The sequence below is a fragment of the Dasypus novemcinctus genome, chromosome 24 (genome assembly GCF_030445035.2).
Source record: "Dasypus novemcinctus isolate mDasNov1 chromosome 24, mDasNov1.1.hap2, whole genome shotgun sequence".
Taxonomy (NCBI): Eukaryota; Metazoa; Chordata; class Mammalia; order Cingulata; family Dasypodidae; genus Dasypus; species Dasypus novemcinctus.
The window spans coordinates 18,627,014-18,644,078 of NC_080696.1; the positions used below are offsets into that span (position 1 = coordinate 18,627,014).

The following is a 17,065-nucleotide window of genomic DNA, read 5'->3' on the forward strand; positions in this document are numbered from 1 at the left end:
GATAAACAGGGCCTCATCAAAATTAAAAACTTCTGTGCACGAAAAGATTTTATCATAAAAGTAAGAAGACAACCAACTTAATAGGAGAAACTATGTGGAACCACATATCTGATAAGGGTTTAATGTCCAGAAGCTATAAAGAAATCCTGCAATTCAATTAAAAAAACAACCTACTTAAAAAACGGGCAAAAGACTTGGATATTTCTCCAATGAAGATATACAAATGGTTGAAATGCACACGAAAAGGTGCTCGACATCACTAGTTATTAAGGAAATGGAAATCAAAATCACAACAAGACACCATTTCACACCCACCAGAGTAGTAACTATTAAAAAAAAAAAATTACAGATATTGGGGAGGATATGGAGAAATAGGAACATTCATTGTTTGTGGGAATGTAAAATGGTACAGCTGCTATCGAACACAGTTTGGTGGTTCCTCAGAAAATTAACTATAGAATTATTGAACAATCTGTCAATCCTACTTCTAGGTATATACCCAAAAGATTTGGGACTCAACAGTTATTGGTACACAAAAGTTCATAGTGTTATTATTCACAATTGCCATAAGATGGAAGCAATCCAAGTGTCTATCAACAGATGAATGGATAAATAACATGGAATATTATTCAGCCATGAACTTCTGATACATGTGACAAAATGGATGAATGATGAAGACATCATTGTGAGTGAAATAAACCAGACACAAAATAATAAATACTGTATGACTTCACTGATACCTTCTAGAATACAGGTTACCAGGGGTTGGGGTGGAGACAGGAGGCAGGAAGTAAAGACTTAAAATGTGCAGTTTGTACATGGAACAATGGAAATGTTTTCATAATGAATGGTGGTTATAGTAGCACCACACTGTGAATGTAATTAGCACTGAAATATATATCTGAAAGGGGTTAAAAGGGATAATCTTAGGTTGTACATCAAGTACTAGAAAAAAAAAATCCAAGGAACTCCACAGCACAACCAATGAACCCTATGTTAAACCATGGATTATACAATTAAAAGTGCAATTATAAAAATGTGCTTTCATCAATTATATCAAATTTACCACACCAATGCAAGGTGCTAATAATAGGGTGGTGTATGTGAATCCTGTATTTTATGCATGCCTTTTCTGTAAACCCATAACTTCTCTAAATAATAAAAAGAAAGAAAGAAAACATAAGGAAACATCTTCAGGACCTTGTGTTAGGCAATGGTTTCTTAGACTTTACACAGAAAAGCATGAGAAACAAATGACAAAATAGATAAATGGGAGTTAATCAAACTAAAACCTTTAGCACATCAAAGGATTTTATCAAGAAAGTAGAAAGACAACCTAAAGAATGGGAGAAAATATTTGGAAACCATGTATCTGATAAGGGTTTACTATCCAGAACATATAAAGAAGTCCTTCAACTCCACAACAAAAAGACTAAGAACACATTTTAAAAATGAGCAAAGGACTTGAACAGATATTTCTCCAAAGATACACAAATGACCAAGAAGCACATGAAAAGATGCTCAATGTCATTAGCTATCCGGGAAATGCAAATCAAAATCATGAGATATCATTTCACATCTACTAGTGGCTACTACTAAAAAAAAGAAAATACCAAGTATTGGAAAGGATGTGGAGAAATAGCAACCCTTATAAATTGTTGGTAGGAATATAAAATGTGTAGTTGCTGTGGATACAATCCGGCAGTTCCTCACACAATTAAGTACAGACTTACTATATGACCCAGTAATCCTATTTCTAGCTATATATCCAGAAGAATTGAAAGCAAGGACTGGAACAAATATTTGTACACTAATTGTCCATAGTGGCATTATTTATAAATAACTGTCAAAAGTGGGAAGCAACCCAAGTGTCCATCAACAGATGAATGGATAAAGAAAATACAATATTATTCAGCCATAAAAAGGAATGAAATTCTGCTGTATGCCATAACATGGATGAACCTTGAAGACATCATACTGAGTGAAATGAGCCAGACACAAAAGGATATATACTGTATGACCTCACTTATATGAAATATGTAGAATATGCAAATTCATGGAGTCAGAAACAAGAATACAGGTTAACACACATTGGGTGAGGATGGAGGATGTGAGTTCATGCTCTGGTACAGACTTTGTGTCTGGGGTGATGGAAAAGTGTTGGTAATGGATCGTGGTGATGGTGGTGACAGTGGCAAAATATTGTCAATGTGAATACCACTGACCTGTATATTGGAAAGCTGACAAAATGGGAAATTTTAGGTCATATGTGTACACACACACACACACACACACACGTAAAACCAGAAAAATTTAAAAACACCAAAGAATTGTATGATGCAAGGTGTGAACCCTGTTGCAAATTATGAACTACAGTTAATAGTATAATGATAATATGTTTTTATTAATTGTAACAATGGTATGACACTAATGTAAATGTTAATGATAAGGAAAACTGTGTGAGGGGGTCATAAAGGAACTATATATTTTCTGTAAGATTTTTTTGTAAACCTACAACTGTTCTAGTAAAAAAAAACCAACAACAACCTACTAAATTCCATTTTTCTAAAATTGTAAATATTGGATATATAACCCACTACAAGCTAACTGTAAGTGCAGCAGCAGCAAGGAAGCCATCAATGGCTGACATGTAATTCCATTGTTACCTTTGCCTCTAATTCTTCATAGAGTGCATAGTTGATCCAAAGATATATATAACGCTTCCAGTGCCTCTTCTCAGGAATTGGTGGGACATTGGCAATGGCTCTTTCATATACTTCTCGCACAGTTTCTGCTTCCGCATCACTTTCCACCAATCGTAAGTAATCAAACCATGCATCATAATTGTGTGGATTAGCCTAGAAAGATAACTAGCTTAATACATAGAAACAAAGATAAGAGCTACATGTGCTAGGCTATGTGAACTGAAAAAAAGGTTTTATTGATTTTAATTCTAGTAACTTTTCTTTGGATTTTTACATATCTAATTTAAAAAATACCATTCCTGATTAAACAGGAAGGAATAAGGAATAGACAAATTATTAGCAAGACTTCTTTCACCAATAGCCACTATTTTCAAGATAAACACTTAATAATTGGGTGCCTATTCTTTAAGTTATTTATTTATTTATACATGTGACCACATAGAATCTTGTCTATATTTAAAGTTACAATGGCATTACACCTGCTTGCAATTGTGAAACTTGCTTTTCAATTAACAACAATTTATCTTGAATATATCTTGCTAACTTACTACCTTATTTAATACCAGATTTAGTCCTGTTCGGAGATATCTTAAACTAAGTAAAAGTATTTTTAAATACACAGCAGAATAGAAAAGGAAAATGCTACTATATTTGGGTTTGAATCAAAGTAGCACATTACAGATAAGGAGATAAGAATGGAACCATATCTACAATATCTTTCATTCTTTTGTTCATGTAGTTAAGCTAACGGGTGATACAGAATAACTGGTTTTCTGGATCAATCCCTGGATAGTCTATCTTCTTTCAAAAATTAGGCCAATGGATTCCAGATTTCTTTTGCTCAAGTTGTACAGGCCACAGTCAGCAAGCAACAAATTAACTTTTCAAAATGTGAGCCTTAGCACAAATCCAAGGATCATTTGCATGCTTTTATGCTCTGCTTCATTTTTGCCTACCTGTCTGGAACAGCTGACAATTTGCAACATGTCTTTTACTGCATAATCATTGCCAGCCCTACTTTGCTATTATTCATTTTACGGTAGCAAGTATTGGTTAGCACATATTAGTTATCTGCAGAGTTAACCATCTACACTGGCACTTACCTTCACTTCTTCTTCATACTGGAATCTTCGTTTGCTCACAATGATATCTTCAATACCCCGCCTATCACCAAACTTCTTCTCAAAGATGGTATAATTTTTAAAGAGTTCTTGGGCTTCTTGTTTTGAAATTCTGTCCAAGGCATACTTGTAAATCACTCGTACTCTTTCAAACTAAAAGCAGATAGGATAGTTACCTTCTGTAGCTCAATATTCTCCATCTGGTCACAACTTTGTGAGTTGTTACGGCATAAAATGCTACCCCTACATTTGGGTTTGAGGCCTCAAAATGTTCAAAATAAGACTTTTCTTCTCCTATTAGTGCTGACATGTTGAGGGTACTTCTGTCAGAATGCTGACATTTTGAGCTCTACATGTAACACTGTCTACCTAACTTTGCCAGTTAGTTGTCTATTGGTCATCTCAGACAAAAGAATCCCAAAACTGAGCTCCTATTATCTTCTCACAAAACCTGGGTTTTTCCCAGTCTTGCCCATTTTAGCAGCAACATGTACAGTCATGTTCCTCCTCCAAACACCCAGGAGTCCTTGATTCCTCTCCTTTTCTCATTCTCTACATTCACTCAACCAACAAGCCCTGCCATTTCAACCTCCTTGACTTCTCCCCGTCCCTTACTTCTCCCCATCGCCCCACTGACCTATCTCCATTTCTTACCTGGACCATTTCTAAATTCTCAACAGTGGAGCCCCTGCTTCCATTTTTGCCAGCACCTTGACCCCTAATACCCTCTCTGTGAATTAACTAAAGGTGTTCTTTAAGTTATAAATAAATTCTGTCCTATCACTCTCCAACTTAAAACCCTTTAATGCTTCCTACTGCCCTTAGAATAAAATCTGAAATCCCTGTCATGAGTTGTGCAAGACCCTACATTGAGACCTCTGTTCCCTCTATTGACTAGGTATTATTTAAACAACCTTAAGGGGTTATTTTCTATATATCATGGAAGAAAATAACTGACTTATTTGTGGGATAATATCTGTTATCATTCTAATTCTCTTTTCTATTCTGAGAGCTCTGGGTTTTTTGTTTCCCAGGTTTATTACCTGTAAAGTTCTTTAATATGGATTCCAAATGACTCTTGGTTTTTACTGTCAGATTTAAAAGCTTAATTTTCAGACAAGAGACAAGAAAAGAGTTATAATAGAATCTATAAAAACTCAGCTCCCAACCTATAGCTTAGCGACAAATCTATGTCTACTTTGTGAAACTATGTGCTCTGTATTTTAAAAACATTTTCTCCCAGGATAAGTGAATAAGAAAAAAATGAAAATGAACTCAATGGGCGTAAGAAGTAATCTTTTCTAAGTTGTTTTTCAATGTAATTGAGTTAAGCATACTTACTTCTTTCTGATTTTCTTCAAATTTGGCAAAGGCGACATAAAGGTGTTCATCCATATGCTCATCTCCAAAGAATTCAACAGCTCTCTCGTACACTTTCCGTGCATGGGCAAAATAACCATGTTTTTCTTCAAAGCGGGCATACTTGATCCAGTTCTTGACATCAGGGTGTACAAGAACAAGTGAAGAGGAATTAAGGAAATACTAGGCAAGACAGCAGTGGAAGTCCTGAGCAGGTGGCTTTATCAAACAAACAAACAAAAAAGGAAAGAAAAGAAAAACGCAACAATGCAAACTCCAAACTACAACTATAAGGATATTAAAACACACAAGGACACAGAGTGTGACTCTCTGTGAGGATGGGGACCATGTCTTGTTTACCTCTATCATTTTTCAGTGCTTACATTATTGCCAGCTTTAAATGAGAAAATGTATTCAAAGTACTCAGCATAGTTTCTGGCCCAAATAATTGTTATAGGCTCGATAAACATTAATACTTGAATTAAACATTAAGAAAAATTAGTATGCCACAAAAAGAAAATTGTTAACTAGAAGCAAAACAGAAAGTTTTGAATTATCATTTTATTTCTTAAAAGGAGATACCTACTTTTAAACTTCCCTCCTTGAGGAAATCATTAGTTTTAACAGTAGTCATCTATTCAAAATATGGCAAAGAGGTTAAAGCACAGCTCTAAAGCTGCCCTACTGGGTTTAAATGCCACCTTCACTGCTACCTGTGAGATTGTGGGCAAGCTACTTAATCTCCTATGCCTCAGTTTCCTCATCTGTAGAATGGAGTAGGTTCCATATCACAGGGGAGTCATGAGGACAAAAGGACCTAATGTTTGTAAAGTGCTTAAAACAAAGCCTAGTACATAGCAAGTGCTACAAAAGCTTTTCCTACATTAATGATATTAAAGCGAGTAAAGATAATTAAGATCTTAAAATTGCACAATGTCAGACTGTGGGAAAATAGTGGAGTAGGAAGTTCCAGGAATCAGTCCTTCCACCAGAAAAACTAATAAACAGGCAGGAACTGCCTGAATCTACTATTTCAAAACTCTGAAGTCCAGTAGAACTCTGAGAAAGTGTTCAACATCTGGGGAAGAGTGGGGAAAAGAGCCTGGTAAATTATGGTAAAAAACAGTAAATTGTTCTTTGCAGGGGAGCAGGTGTAGCCCAGTGGTTGAGCACCTATTTCATATACTTGAGGTCCTGGATTCAATGCCTGGTACCTCTTTAAAAAAAAAAAATTGCTCTCTCTAAGCAGCTGTTACGGGCATCCATCCCTCACTCTTGCCGCAGGCCAAAGTAGGGGTCTGGCCTGTGGCGTGGCTTGCTGGTACAAAAAAGACATAAAAACCCACTTCTCCAAGATCTGAGGTGGGCACAGGCAGATAAGTGATAACAGATTTTGATCAGTGAATTTGGGGGCCTGGTTCTGAGGGCAGCCATTGTTCCAACCTGTCTCAGACACAGGTGACAGAGAAGACTTAAAAACGCTCCACTTCCTCAGAGCTGCAGAGGACATTTGAAGGGTTGCATTTACTGGGCATGTCAAGAAAATACAGCTTTGGGGAGTTGTGGAGGAAGCTCCTGGTGCCCTTCCTGGTCCCTCCCTTGTCACCTCTCAAGGGTACTCTGGAGCTGGCCTGCACTCCCTCTGTAGGACCCTGGCCTTGTTCCACCTAGGAAAGACTGACTTGAGAAACTCCTCTCCTGCATTGCCCTATATATATAAAAACAGCTATAGACAACCAAAGCAGAGTAAGAAACAACTGAGCAGGGGAGCAGATGTGGTTCAAATATTTGAGTTCCCACCTCCCAATGGGAGGTCCCCGGTTCAGTTCCTGGTGACTCCTGAAAAAAACAAAACAACAAAAAAAGCAAAACACAAGCAAAACAAATGATAAAACCAACTCAGGAAAGCCAATGTGGCTCAGTGGTTGAACACCAGTTTCCCATACAAGGTCCCAGGTTCAATCCCCTGCCCCTGGTACCTGAAAAAAAAACAAAAGCAAAAACCAAAACAAATAAAAAAAAAAACCAAAAACTGAGGGGGATGGCCTGGGGCAAAGGTTTACCTGCTTGAAGCCTGCCAGTGGAACACCCAGGAGAGGGAGAAGGACTGTCTCCCAAGAAAGAGGGGGGGAATTCAAACTTCTGTAAGCAGGGAACTCCTAAGCCACTACCAAGCAAAGCCAAGAAAAGGCAAAGGACTGGAAAAGACAGGGAAGACCATGCACTTGGCATTTGCCTTGAACTGACCTTCCTGAAAGGAGGACTGACTGACGAGAAAATCTGTCATATCCTCACCTGGTTACAAGCTCAAGAAATAAGACTTCTCAGGGAAAAAACCCAGATTTAGTATTTTAAAATATTAAAACATACAGTGTGCAAAAAAAAACTAATAAAAAAACCACAAAAAATATATTGTGCAGTAAAAGATTATAAGACAAAGAAAGAGAAAATGATGACCCATCCAAAAGAAGAGGATAAAATCCAGAAAACACTAATGAAGAGGATAAGACTATAGACAGACTAGGCTAAGACTTAAAAAAAAAAAAACTTCAAAGATTTTTAAACAAAGAAGTTTTAAAAAGGAAACAGAATCATGGGAGTTGAAGACCACAAAAATTGAAAAATTCCCAGGAGGGTTTCAACAGCAGAATGGAGCTAGCAGGGAAACAATCAACAAACTCAAAGGCAATTGGAATAAGGCTGAGAAGCAGAAAGCAATAATTATAAAAAGCAAAAATAGCCTAAGAGACCTCTAGGATGCTATCAAATATATCAATATACACATTATGGGAGTCTCAGAAGGAGAAGAGAGAAAGGGGCAAAAGGAATAGTCAAAGGAAAAATGACACAAAACTTCCCAAACTTGGCAAAAGATGTGACTATGTGCATCCAAGAAACCAGCGAACACCAAATAGGATAAATTTGAAGAAAAACACATGCTGTAACATACTGATCAATCTGCCAAATGCAAAGAATAAGGACAGAGTTATAGAAGCTGCAGGAGAAAAGCAACATGTTTTGTACAAGGGAGACCAATTAGATTAAGTGTCAGTTCTTCATCAGAAACTGTGGAGGCAGAAGGCAGAAGGTTGAATTACTTAAAGTGCTGAAAGAAAACAATTGCAAACCAAGAATCATATATCTGGCCAGACTGTCTTCAAAAATAAAGTGGAAATTAAGACGTTCCTAGATAAACAAAAGCTGAAGGAATTCATCAACACTAGATTTGCTCTACAAGTAATATTAAAGGGAGTTCTTCAGACTGAAAGGAAAGGACCGTAGACACTGGTTCAAAGTGGCATAACTGGAAGTTCCAGCCAGAGCAGTTAAGCAAGAAAAAGAAATAAAAGGCATCTATATGAAAAAGAAGAAGTAAATTTTCCCTACTTGCAGATGGCATGATCCTATATACAGAAAAAATCTGCAACAAAGCTCCTAGAGCTAATAAATTCAGCAAAGTGGCAAGATATAAGATTAACACCCAAAAATCAGTAGTGTTTCTATACACTAGCAATGAACAATTGGAAGAAATAAGAAGAAAATTCCATTTACAATCCTTTAACTCAACAACAAAATGACAAACAATCCAATTTAAAAAATGGTTAAAAAAACCCTTGAATACGGGAAATGGATGTGGCTCAACCAACTGGGCTCCCGTCTACCATATAGGAGGTCCAGGGTTCAATGCCCAGGGCCTCCTGCTGAGGGCAAACTGGCCCATGCAGCGAGCTGGCCCATGCAGAGTGCCAGCCCATGCGGGAATGCCACCCCGTGCACGAGTATCACCCTGTGTGGGAATGCCCCCCATGTGGGAAAGCTGCCCTGTGCAGGAGTGCCGGCCGACATGGAGAGTTGGTGCAGCAAGATGATGCAACAAGAGACACAGAGAGAAAACAAGCAGATGTAGCAGAACAGGGAGCTGAGGTGGTGCAAAAGAGGAATTGCCTCTCTCCCACTCTGAAAGTCCCAGGATTGGTTCCCAGAGCTGAATTATAAGAATACAAGCAGACACAGAAGAACATACAGCAAATGGACATAGAGAGCAAACAATGGGGGAACGGGGGGGGGAGGGGGGGAAATAAATAAAATAAATTAAAAAAAAAAAAAAAAGAAACTTGAATAGATATTTCTCCAAAGATATACAAATGGCCAGAAAGCACATGAAAAGATGCTCAACATCATTAGCCATTAGGGAAATGCAAATCAAAACCACAATGAGTAGGAACAGATGTGGCTCAAATGGTTGAGCTCCCATCTCCCACATGGAAGGTCCTGAGTTTGGTTCCCATGCCTCCTAAAAAACAAAAACAAACAACAAAACCAACTTAGGGAAGCCGATATATGACAGTGGTTGAGAGCCAGTTTCCTACATACGAGGTCCCAGGTTCAAACCCCAGGACCTGGTACCTCAAAAACAAAACAAAACAAAAAACAAAATACACAACGAGATACATTTCACACCCAGCAGAATGGCTACTACTAAAAAACAGAAAATTGCTATGGTTGGAGAGAATGTGGAGATATAGGAAAACTCATTCATTGCTGGTGGGAATGTAAAATAGTATAGCTGCTATGGAAGACAGCTTGGTAGTTTCTCAGAAAGTTAAGCATAGAATTCCCATGTGACCCAGCAATCCCATTTCTAAGCATACCCAAAAGAAATGAAAGTAGGGATTTGAAAAGGTATTTCACACTGATGTTCATAGTAGCATTATGCACAATTGTCAAAATATGGAACCTACCCAAATGTCCAAATCAACTGATAAACAAAATGTGGTATATACCCACAATGGAGTATTATTCAGCCATAAAAAGGATGAAGTTCTGATACATGTGTGACAACATGGATGAACCTTTAAGACATCAAGTTGAGTAAAATAAGTCAGACATAAAAGGACAAATATTGTATCATCTCATTGATACAAAACAATTAGAATAAGCAAACTCACCAAGTCAGAATCTAGGCTACAGGTTGCCCACTGACAGGGTGGGGATAGGGAATAAGGAGTGGAAATTTAAAATGTACAGAATTTCTACTTGGGACTATAAAAATTTTGGTAATGAATATGGTAATATTAGCTTAACACTATGAATGTAATTATATATTTGAATGTGGTTAAAAGAAGAAAGTTTAGGTTGTAAATGTGCAACTAGAATAAGTATTAAAAAAAAAAATCCATGGAATTGCACAACACAAATTGTGAACCCTATGTTAAACTATGGACACATTAATAGTAAAATTATAAACATGTGTTTTCATCAATTTTAACAAATGTTCCACATCAATGCCAGGTGTTAAAATGTGGTATATGGGAATCCTGAGTTTATGCATGATTGTTTTGTAACCTGCAAGTTCTCTAACAACAAAAAAATTGTTCAATGTTTCAGTTTCTACAAGTGCTTTCAAATGTATCATCTACTCCTCACAAATCAGTCAACAGTAAGTAATTTTATCCTTGCTTTACAGATGAGTGCACCAAGGCTCAGAGGTGAATGACTTGCTGAGGCCACATGGTTCATAAGCATCAGAGCTTTGGATTCAGACTCCAGTACAGTGCTAGAGACTAACACAAACCTTAGAAAAACAGGACTGGCTATAGCAACCAGGACCTTAACACATCACTTTCCTTAAGGCACTACCGCTTTAGTGCTTTAAATCCAAAGCTTTATGGAAAAGACTTAAAACAATTACCCAGACCACAAACTTTCATTTTGGCCACACTCTGTCCATAGGAAAAAATACATATGTGTATGTATATATAGATATATAGCTTATGAAGCAGATGAGACTCATATCCTTTACTTCTGGTCTAGTGTAAATGACTACATCTCCATGTGGGGAGTAGCAGCCAGGTCAATAATGGTCCCCCTTTGACCTTGTCTAAAGGATATATCGTTCATAAATGGTACGGGCCCGATCCACCTCTTTGTATCTCAGCTCAAAGTTGATGTAGGAGTGCCAGGCTTGCTCCTCAGGCTGCCATTCCATCCAGCGCTCAAACACCTGCCGTGCACCGGCAATGTTCCCCAGCATCTCCTCCATGTATGTATACTTGTACCTATATCAAAATAATCCAAAAATATCTGTTGTGGACAAAAGGACTTAGGGGGAAAATGCTCGAGTCATTCCTAGTTCTTCCTTTGTTATAAATGTGAAGGTTTAGGGCTTTCTGCTCCTTAAAGGTTAAATCAAACATTTTTTTAAATTAAAATATAAATCTGAAAAAGGATGCACCACTGGGAAAAAAGGGTATTTTTTTCCATAAAAACTGCTAGTTTGACTGTAAGTTTCTTATGCATAAAAGATGGCAGAGTTTTGGTTTTGATTACACAGCTATTAAACACTGTGATTATGACAGACTATGCAATATTAAAAATTACCTATAAAGAAAATGAAGGATATAAAACCAAATACATACAAAAATCCTAACTATGTAAATAAAATTAATATACAAAAATGTGCAACTTTTCTTGTGTACATAAAACTATTTTGTGTTACATCAGGAACTTACCAGAACTGGTTGACTCGCGGAAGAGTTGTTATAGCCCGGTCCCAGATATTTCGGGCATGGTTGACCTGGCGATTCTTCATTTCCATTTCTGCATATTTCAACCACAGTGTAATATTTCGATAGTCCACATCTAAAGCACGCTCGTATATGGATCGAGCCCTTAAGAAGCAAGATTTGAAAGGGCATAAAAAGTAGTACACGCATCACACATGGCAAGTATTTCAAATTACCTGTTATATCCTCCTGTTTTAGTGGGTGTCTACCATAAGCCAGGTTCTGGGCATAGAATGGTGAAAACATAAAACTCCTTTTTCTCAAGGACCTTACACAGGCTCATAAAAAGACAATCAAGCATCTAATTATAACACAATGTGATAAATGTTATAATCAAGATCTATACAAGGAAGCGGAGAGGAAGAAGAAATGAAAATGCCTTGTGGAAAAGACTAAGTAGGAGGAAACTCCAGAATTAAGAACTTGAGGGAAGTTATAGTTTACCAAGAGGTGCTCATTCCAGGCAAAGAACAACCAGGTAAGGAAGTAAGGAGGCATGATAAGTTCAGGGACAGTCCTAGGAGATTGTAAAAAGGCTGGTCAACAGAAGCACCAGGTTATAATAACAGATCACACTCAGATTTTTTATCTTGTTGGCCACTGGTTTTCAGTAGAACACTTTTTTTTATTTTAAAACATCTCCCTATATAGGAGGCAGATGAACCTTAGCTTCTCTAGTTGTAGATTGTGTGGCAGTGGTAATACCTGCCCCGTACAGCCTCTTCTCATCACTACCTCCAATACAATCTCATCACTACCTCCAAGACACAGTGCTCCTGCTCCTGAGGCCCCTCAAAGGAACTCCTGAGTTCCATGGAACACCATTTAAAAACTATTGCCAAAGGCACTAATTTTACTTAGGCTTTAACTTTTCAATTCCATGTTATCATATAATAATATAGAAAATTATACTCAGTAATTTTACCTTTGAATCTCCTTTAGACTCTCTTCCCATTGTGCGTATTTTATCCAATTACTAATCACAGTCCTGTTTTTCCTTATGTTATCTTCAAAAGTCTGGAAGAAGGCAAGGGTCAAATTAAAGAGAAAACAACTAAAAATGACTTCACCCTTTGTTTATTATTCCTTGTATTAATAAATACAAAAAAGTATAAAAAATGTATTTTTTTCTTATTGAAGAGAAGTACATCCTGGAATCCTTGAGAAATAAGAAACCCATTAAAGAAGATTAGACTCTCTAAAGTCTTACATGCAGACAAAAAGAAAACTTTAGATATAAAGAACTGTTAGCAGAATGGTCACTATTTTCTCCTGTTTCCTTAAATCTTAACACAGAAGGAAGGACAAACAGATGTACTTAATGCAGTCTTGCTAAGTACACTCTTCTCATAGCTGTCAGTTTTTCCACCAATCTTCAATTAGGCATCAAAAATGTACCTCTGGTGGATTTAATTTCTTGATACTTTAAAACAGACAACTTGTGGCATATTTTTTAAAATAGTTCAGCAAAATGCAGTTATATGGTAACCAGAGTTCTATTATTCATGTGTTCAGAAACATTAACCTTTGTTCTTATCTTATAGACTCTCTAAACCAATGTGGAACTTTTCAAACTGTGACCTATACATTGTAATCAATACTGACAGACTCTCTGAAAGATATCGCATGGACTGACCTTCCTTTTCCTTAGTTTGTAGTCATTTAACTCTTCTTCATCTGTGATCTTCTGTTGAGGCGGAGGTGGAAGAAGCTCAAGTTCTCTTTCTTTAGCCTCTCTTAAGAGCTGTTCAGCAGTTATCTGTACCTCAGCTGGGGCTTTGTTTTTAACCTGTTAAGACAGAAGACATTTCTGGTTTTTGGTAGGTGCTCTTCACACAGGTTTAAATAAAATAAAACAAAACATTTGTTAGGATGTTAATGTCATAAGTATTATTACTAGATGTCCTGTTTGTATGACAGGGTCCCATTTTTCCATGTGATTACAAAGAAAAAATATCTAGAGACATAAATACCAAGCTCGAGACAGGAAGTACAGTATCTGTAAAGGCTGAACACAAAGCCTGCCACATTTAAGCACTCTGTAAGTACCAGCCATGGATGGAACTATTAGATAATACCACACTTACTGTTTAATTAATTCCATTTATACCACTCCATAACCCCTGTCATCTACTCTTACTCCTTCCACTCTAAGTTGGGCTAACTCCTATTCAGCCTTCAAGTCTCAGCTTTGAAGTCAATTCCTCGGCAAAGTTTTTCTCTGCAACATTCCCCTCACACAGCTCCCTTGTTCTCACCCATGGTATCTTCCACTTCGCCTGAGTGGCAAAATTTACTTGTACTGCGTCTTATTTTAGTAATGCTCATGCCCTCATTAGAGCAGAAACTCCTCAGCGGGTACCCCAGAACCTGGTTTAGTAAATCTGTGCTTCAAGACCCCTCCCCACGCCCGCAAAAGCACCTCCCCAGAGCGAAGGCCATGCCAACGCGGTTCTTGCTCTGGGGTGACGAGAACCCGGGCCCGACCACAGGCTGACCTTCCCTGTCCTCTCCCCGCTCGGCCCTACGCGGGATGGCCCTACTCTCCGGACAACATTCGCACCCGCCCGGGGCACCAGGGAGGCTGGGGCTGGGGGAAGCCTCTCTCTTCCAGGCCCTTTCCCACAAAGCCCCGTGGCTATCACCTACTTTGGCCACTTTGGGAATCCGTTGCTTTCCGGCTGCGGTGGAGGCCGCCATGTCTGCAGCAGCGGGCTCCGGGCGCTCCCCTGCGACCCGCTGCGACCCCGAAAACGGACTCGACTATTCGCCCAACCCTCCTAAGCTTTCTGACAACAAGCAGTAACCCGGAACCGGAGCCGGAACTGACTTGCCGACTTTTGACCTCTAGCACGCGCCGTGACGGAGGCGGCGCCGTTTCTGTGGTAACCAGGCCGCGCGTCCTCCGAAGAGGCGGGTGAGGTAGGTAGTGTCAGCCTGGATGGGAGGGACGCGGAGACTGGGTCCAGGGTGCCAGGGGCGCATTCCTAGGGCAGCCTCCGGGCATGTGCGAAAGAGTGGATCTGCCAGGTCGTCGAAACTGGGGACTGAGCAAGGAGAGGAGGGACAGAGCTCCTATTCGGATGCTCGCGAGCGCGGGAGACCAGAGGGCGGCCAGGAAACTACGACTCCCAGCATGCCCATCGGCGGGCTACTGCGCTCCTGGGCGACTCGGTACTGCGTTGCATTCTGGGCTTTGTTGTCTCTTCCTTTCTGAGGCCCACTCCCCTAGGGTTTCTGGACAATTGTGCCTAAACAATTAGTAGTAAGGTTCGGAGTTAAACATAGCAGAAGATATTTTGAGGCCAGATATTAATCACAAAGAAAAATGAAAAGAAGAGGAATGACTAGCAAATCACACAACCTTGTGGTCAGATAAACAGATGTTTAAATTCTCTGTGAGTGTGCCTTATTTATAGTAATTCTTTTAGTCTTTTTTTTTAATTTATTTTTTTATTTTTTTATTTTTTATTTTTTTATTTACTTTGTAATAATATTACATTAAAAAAATATATATATATGAGGTCCCATTCAACCCCACCACCCCCACCCCACCTCTCCCCCCCCCAGCAACACTCATCCCCATCATCATGACACATCCATTGCATTTGGTTAGTACATCTTTGGGCACCTCTGCACCTCATGGTCAGTGGTCCACATCATGGCCCATACTCTCCCCCATTCCATCCAGTGGGCCCTGTGAGGATTTACAATGTCCGGTGATTGCCCCTGAAGCACCATCCAGGGCAGCTCCATGTCCCAAAGACGCCTCCACCTCTCATCTCTTCCTGCCTTTCCCCATACCCATCAGCCACCTTTTCTATGTGGACATTGGATTGGTTGTGTCCATTGCACCTCTATGTCAAGAGGAGGCTCAGATTCCACACGGATGCTGGATGCAATCCTCCCACTTTCAGTTGTAATCACTCTAGGCTCCATGGAATTCTTTTAGTCTTGACGTCCTTAACAATAAGAACAGCATAATAATATTTATTTTACAGGGATTAAAGAGAAAAATTATGTAAAGTGCTCAGTAAATGTTAACTGGTATAATTCTTGACCTGTATTCAAAAGCAGAAAAATGAATTATGTGCAAGCAAATGGTTGAAAATTTTGACAGTTGCAAGTCTCTTTGGTGTTTGCCAAAAATATATTTATATTTTTATATATGTAGTAATATCAAGTATATTTGTTCTACCTATGCAGATATTGATTTCTAAAAAAAAATTAAGCAGATTTCTAAAACTGCAACCATTTATAGTCAACATCAAAATAGTTGTTACAGCTCTGTACCATTTATATTATTTTTAAATATTTTAAAATTATTTCTCTTTCCAAAATTTAAATAAACCAAACGAGATTATATATCACTATAAAATATCATAAAGAAGTCAAGTAACAGAATAGACAAATAGCTGTTAAATAAAGCTAGATTAGTGATTTTCCTTAAATTTGTAGCTATGTATAATTGATTTAACAAAGTTAATCGTCTCTAGCCTCTTCTCAAAGATACCTTAGAATGCTTTACTTCTGTTTGCCATGCTTCCATCTCATATGGTTTTTTTTGTGTGATTTTTTTTTTTAAGATTTATTTTTTAAATTTATTTCTCCTTACCCCCTTGTTGTTTTGTGCTTGCTGTCTGCCTGCCTTTTAGGAGGCACCAGGAATGGAACCCATGACCTCCCATGTGGGAGGGAGGCACGTAATCACTTGAGCCACCTCTGCTCCCTGGTTTTTTGTGTCTCTCATGTTTTTCTCCTTATGTTTCTGGTTGTGTCATCTTGTTGCATCAGCTCACTGCACCAGTCTGTTGAGTCAGCTTGCTGTCTTGCTTATCTTCTTTTGGAGGCACCAGGAACTGAACCTAGGACCTCCCATGTAGTAGGTGGAGGTCAATCACTTGAGCCACCTCCGCTTCCCACCATCTCATATGTTTTCATTCTCTGGTAATTTAGTGCAATTTTTCTTTTAAGCAAAATTTATCATTATTATTACTTTTCTTTTTACCATCAATGCTTATTTAGATATATCTGCATATTTACCTTTTTTTCCCTCAGCACTGTATCTTGCATTCCACTCCTTTCTGATTTTTATTGTGTTTTTTTCCTGGAATACATCTTTTACTAGTTTGTTGCTATTGTTTGTTATTGTTGTTGTTTTCAGAAAGTATGGGGGATTGAACCCAGGACTTTGTACATGCAAGGCAGGTACTCAGCCACTGAGGTATACCTGCTCCATATAGCTAGTTATTTCAACCACTTTCTTTGAATGGTGTCTTCTCTCAGTCATTTCACCTTTATTTTTTGATGATTG

The 17,065-nt window shown here is 38.5% G+C and overlaps 2 protein-coding genes across 14 annotated transcripts in view; one reads left to right on the forward strand and one right to left on the reverse strand.

Annotated features, from left to right (window-relative positions):
• The window catches only part of CRNKL1 (crooked neck pre-mRNA splicing factor 1), a 33,248-nt gene extending 18,676 nt beyond the window's left edge, over positions 1 to 14,572 (reverse strand). Inside the window, exons 1-8 of the mRNA XM_004447748.5 lie at positions 14,401 to 14,572; positions 13,388 to 13,540; positions 12,677 to 12,768; positions 11,698 to 11,856; positions 11,078 to 11,244; positions 5,168 to 5,346; positions 3,809 to 3,979; positions 2,667 to 2,858 (exon numbers count right to left, since the gene is read on the reverse strand). Of these exons, the coding sequence (XP_004447805.1) occupies positions 2,667 to 2,858; positions 3,809 to 3,979; positions 5,168 to 5,346; positions 11,078 to 11,244; positions 11,698 to 11,856; positions 12,677 to 12,768; positions 13,388 to 13,540; positions 14,401 to 14,451 (1,164 nt within the window). The 5' untranslated portion in view covers positions 14,452 to 14,572. The remainder of the gene's footprint in view (positions 1 to 2,666; positions 2,859 to 3,808; positions 3,980 to 5,167; positions 5,347 to 11,077; positions 11,245 to 11,697; positions 11,857 to 12,676; positions 12,769 to 13,387; positions 13,541 to 14,400) is intronic.
• An 8-nt stretch (positions 14,573 to 14,580) lies between these two features.
• CFAP61 (cilia and flagella associated protein 61) overlaps positions 14,581 to 17,065 on the forward strand; it is a 309,663-nt gene continuing 307,178 nt past the window's right edge. For all 13 annotated transcript variants that reach the window (XM_058286761.1, XM_058286762.1, XM_058286763.1 and 10 more), the window contains exon 1: positions 14,581 to 14,673. The gene's annotated coding sequence lies outside the window, so the exon portion shown is untranslated. The remainder of the gene's footprint in view (positions 14,674 to 17,065) is intronic.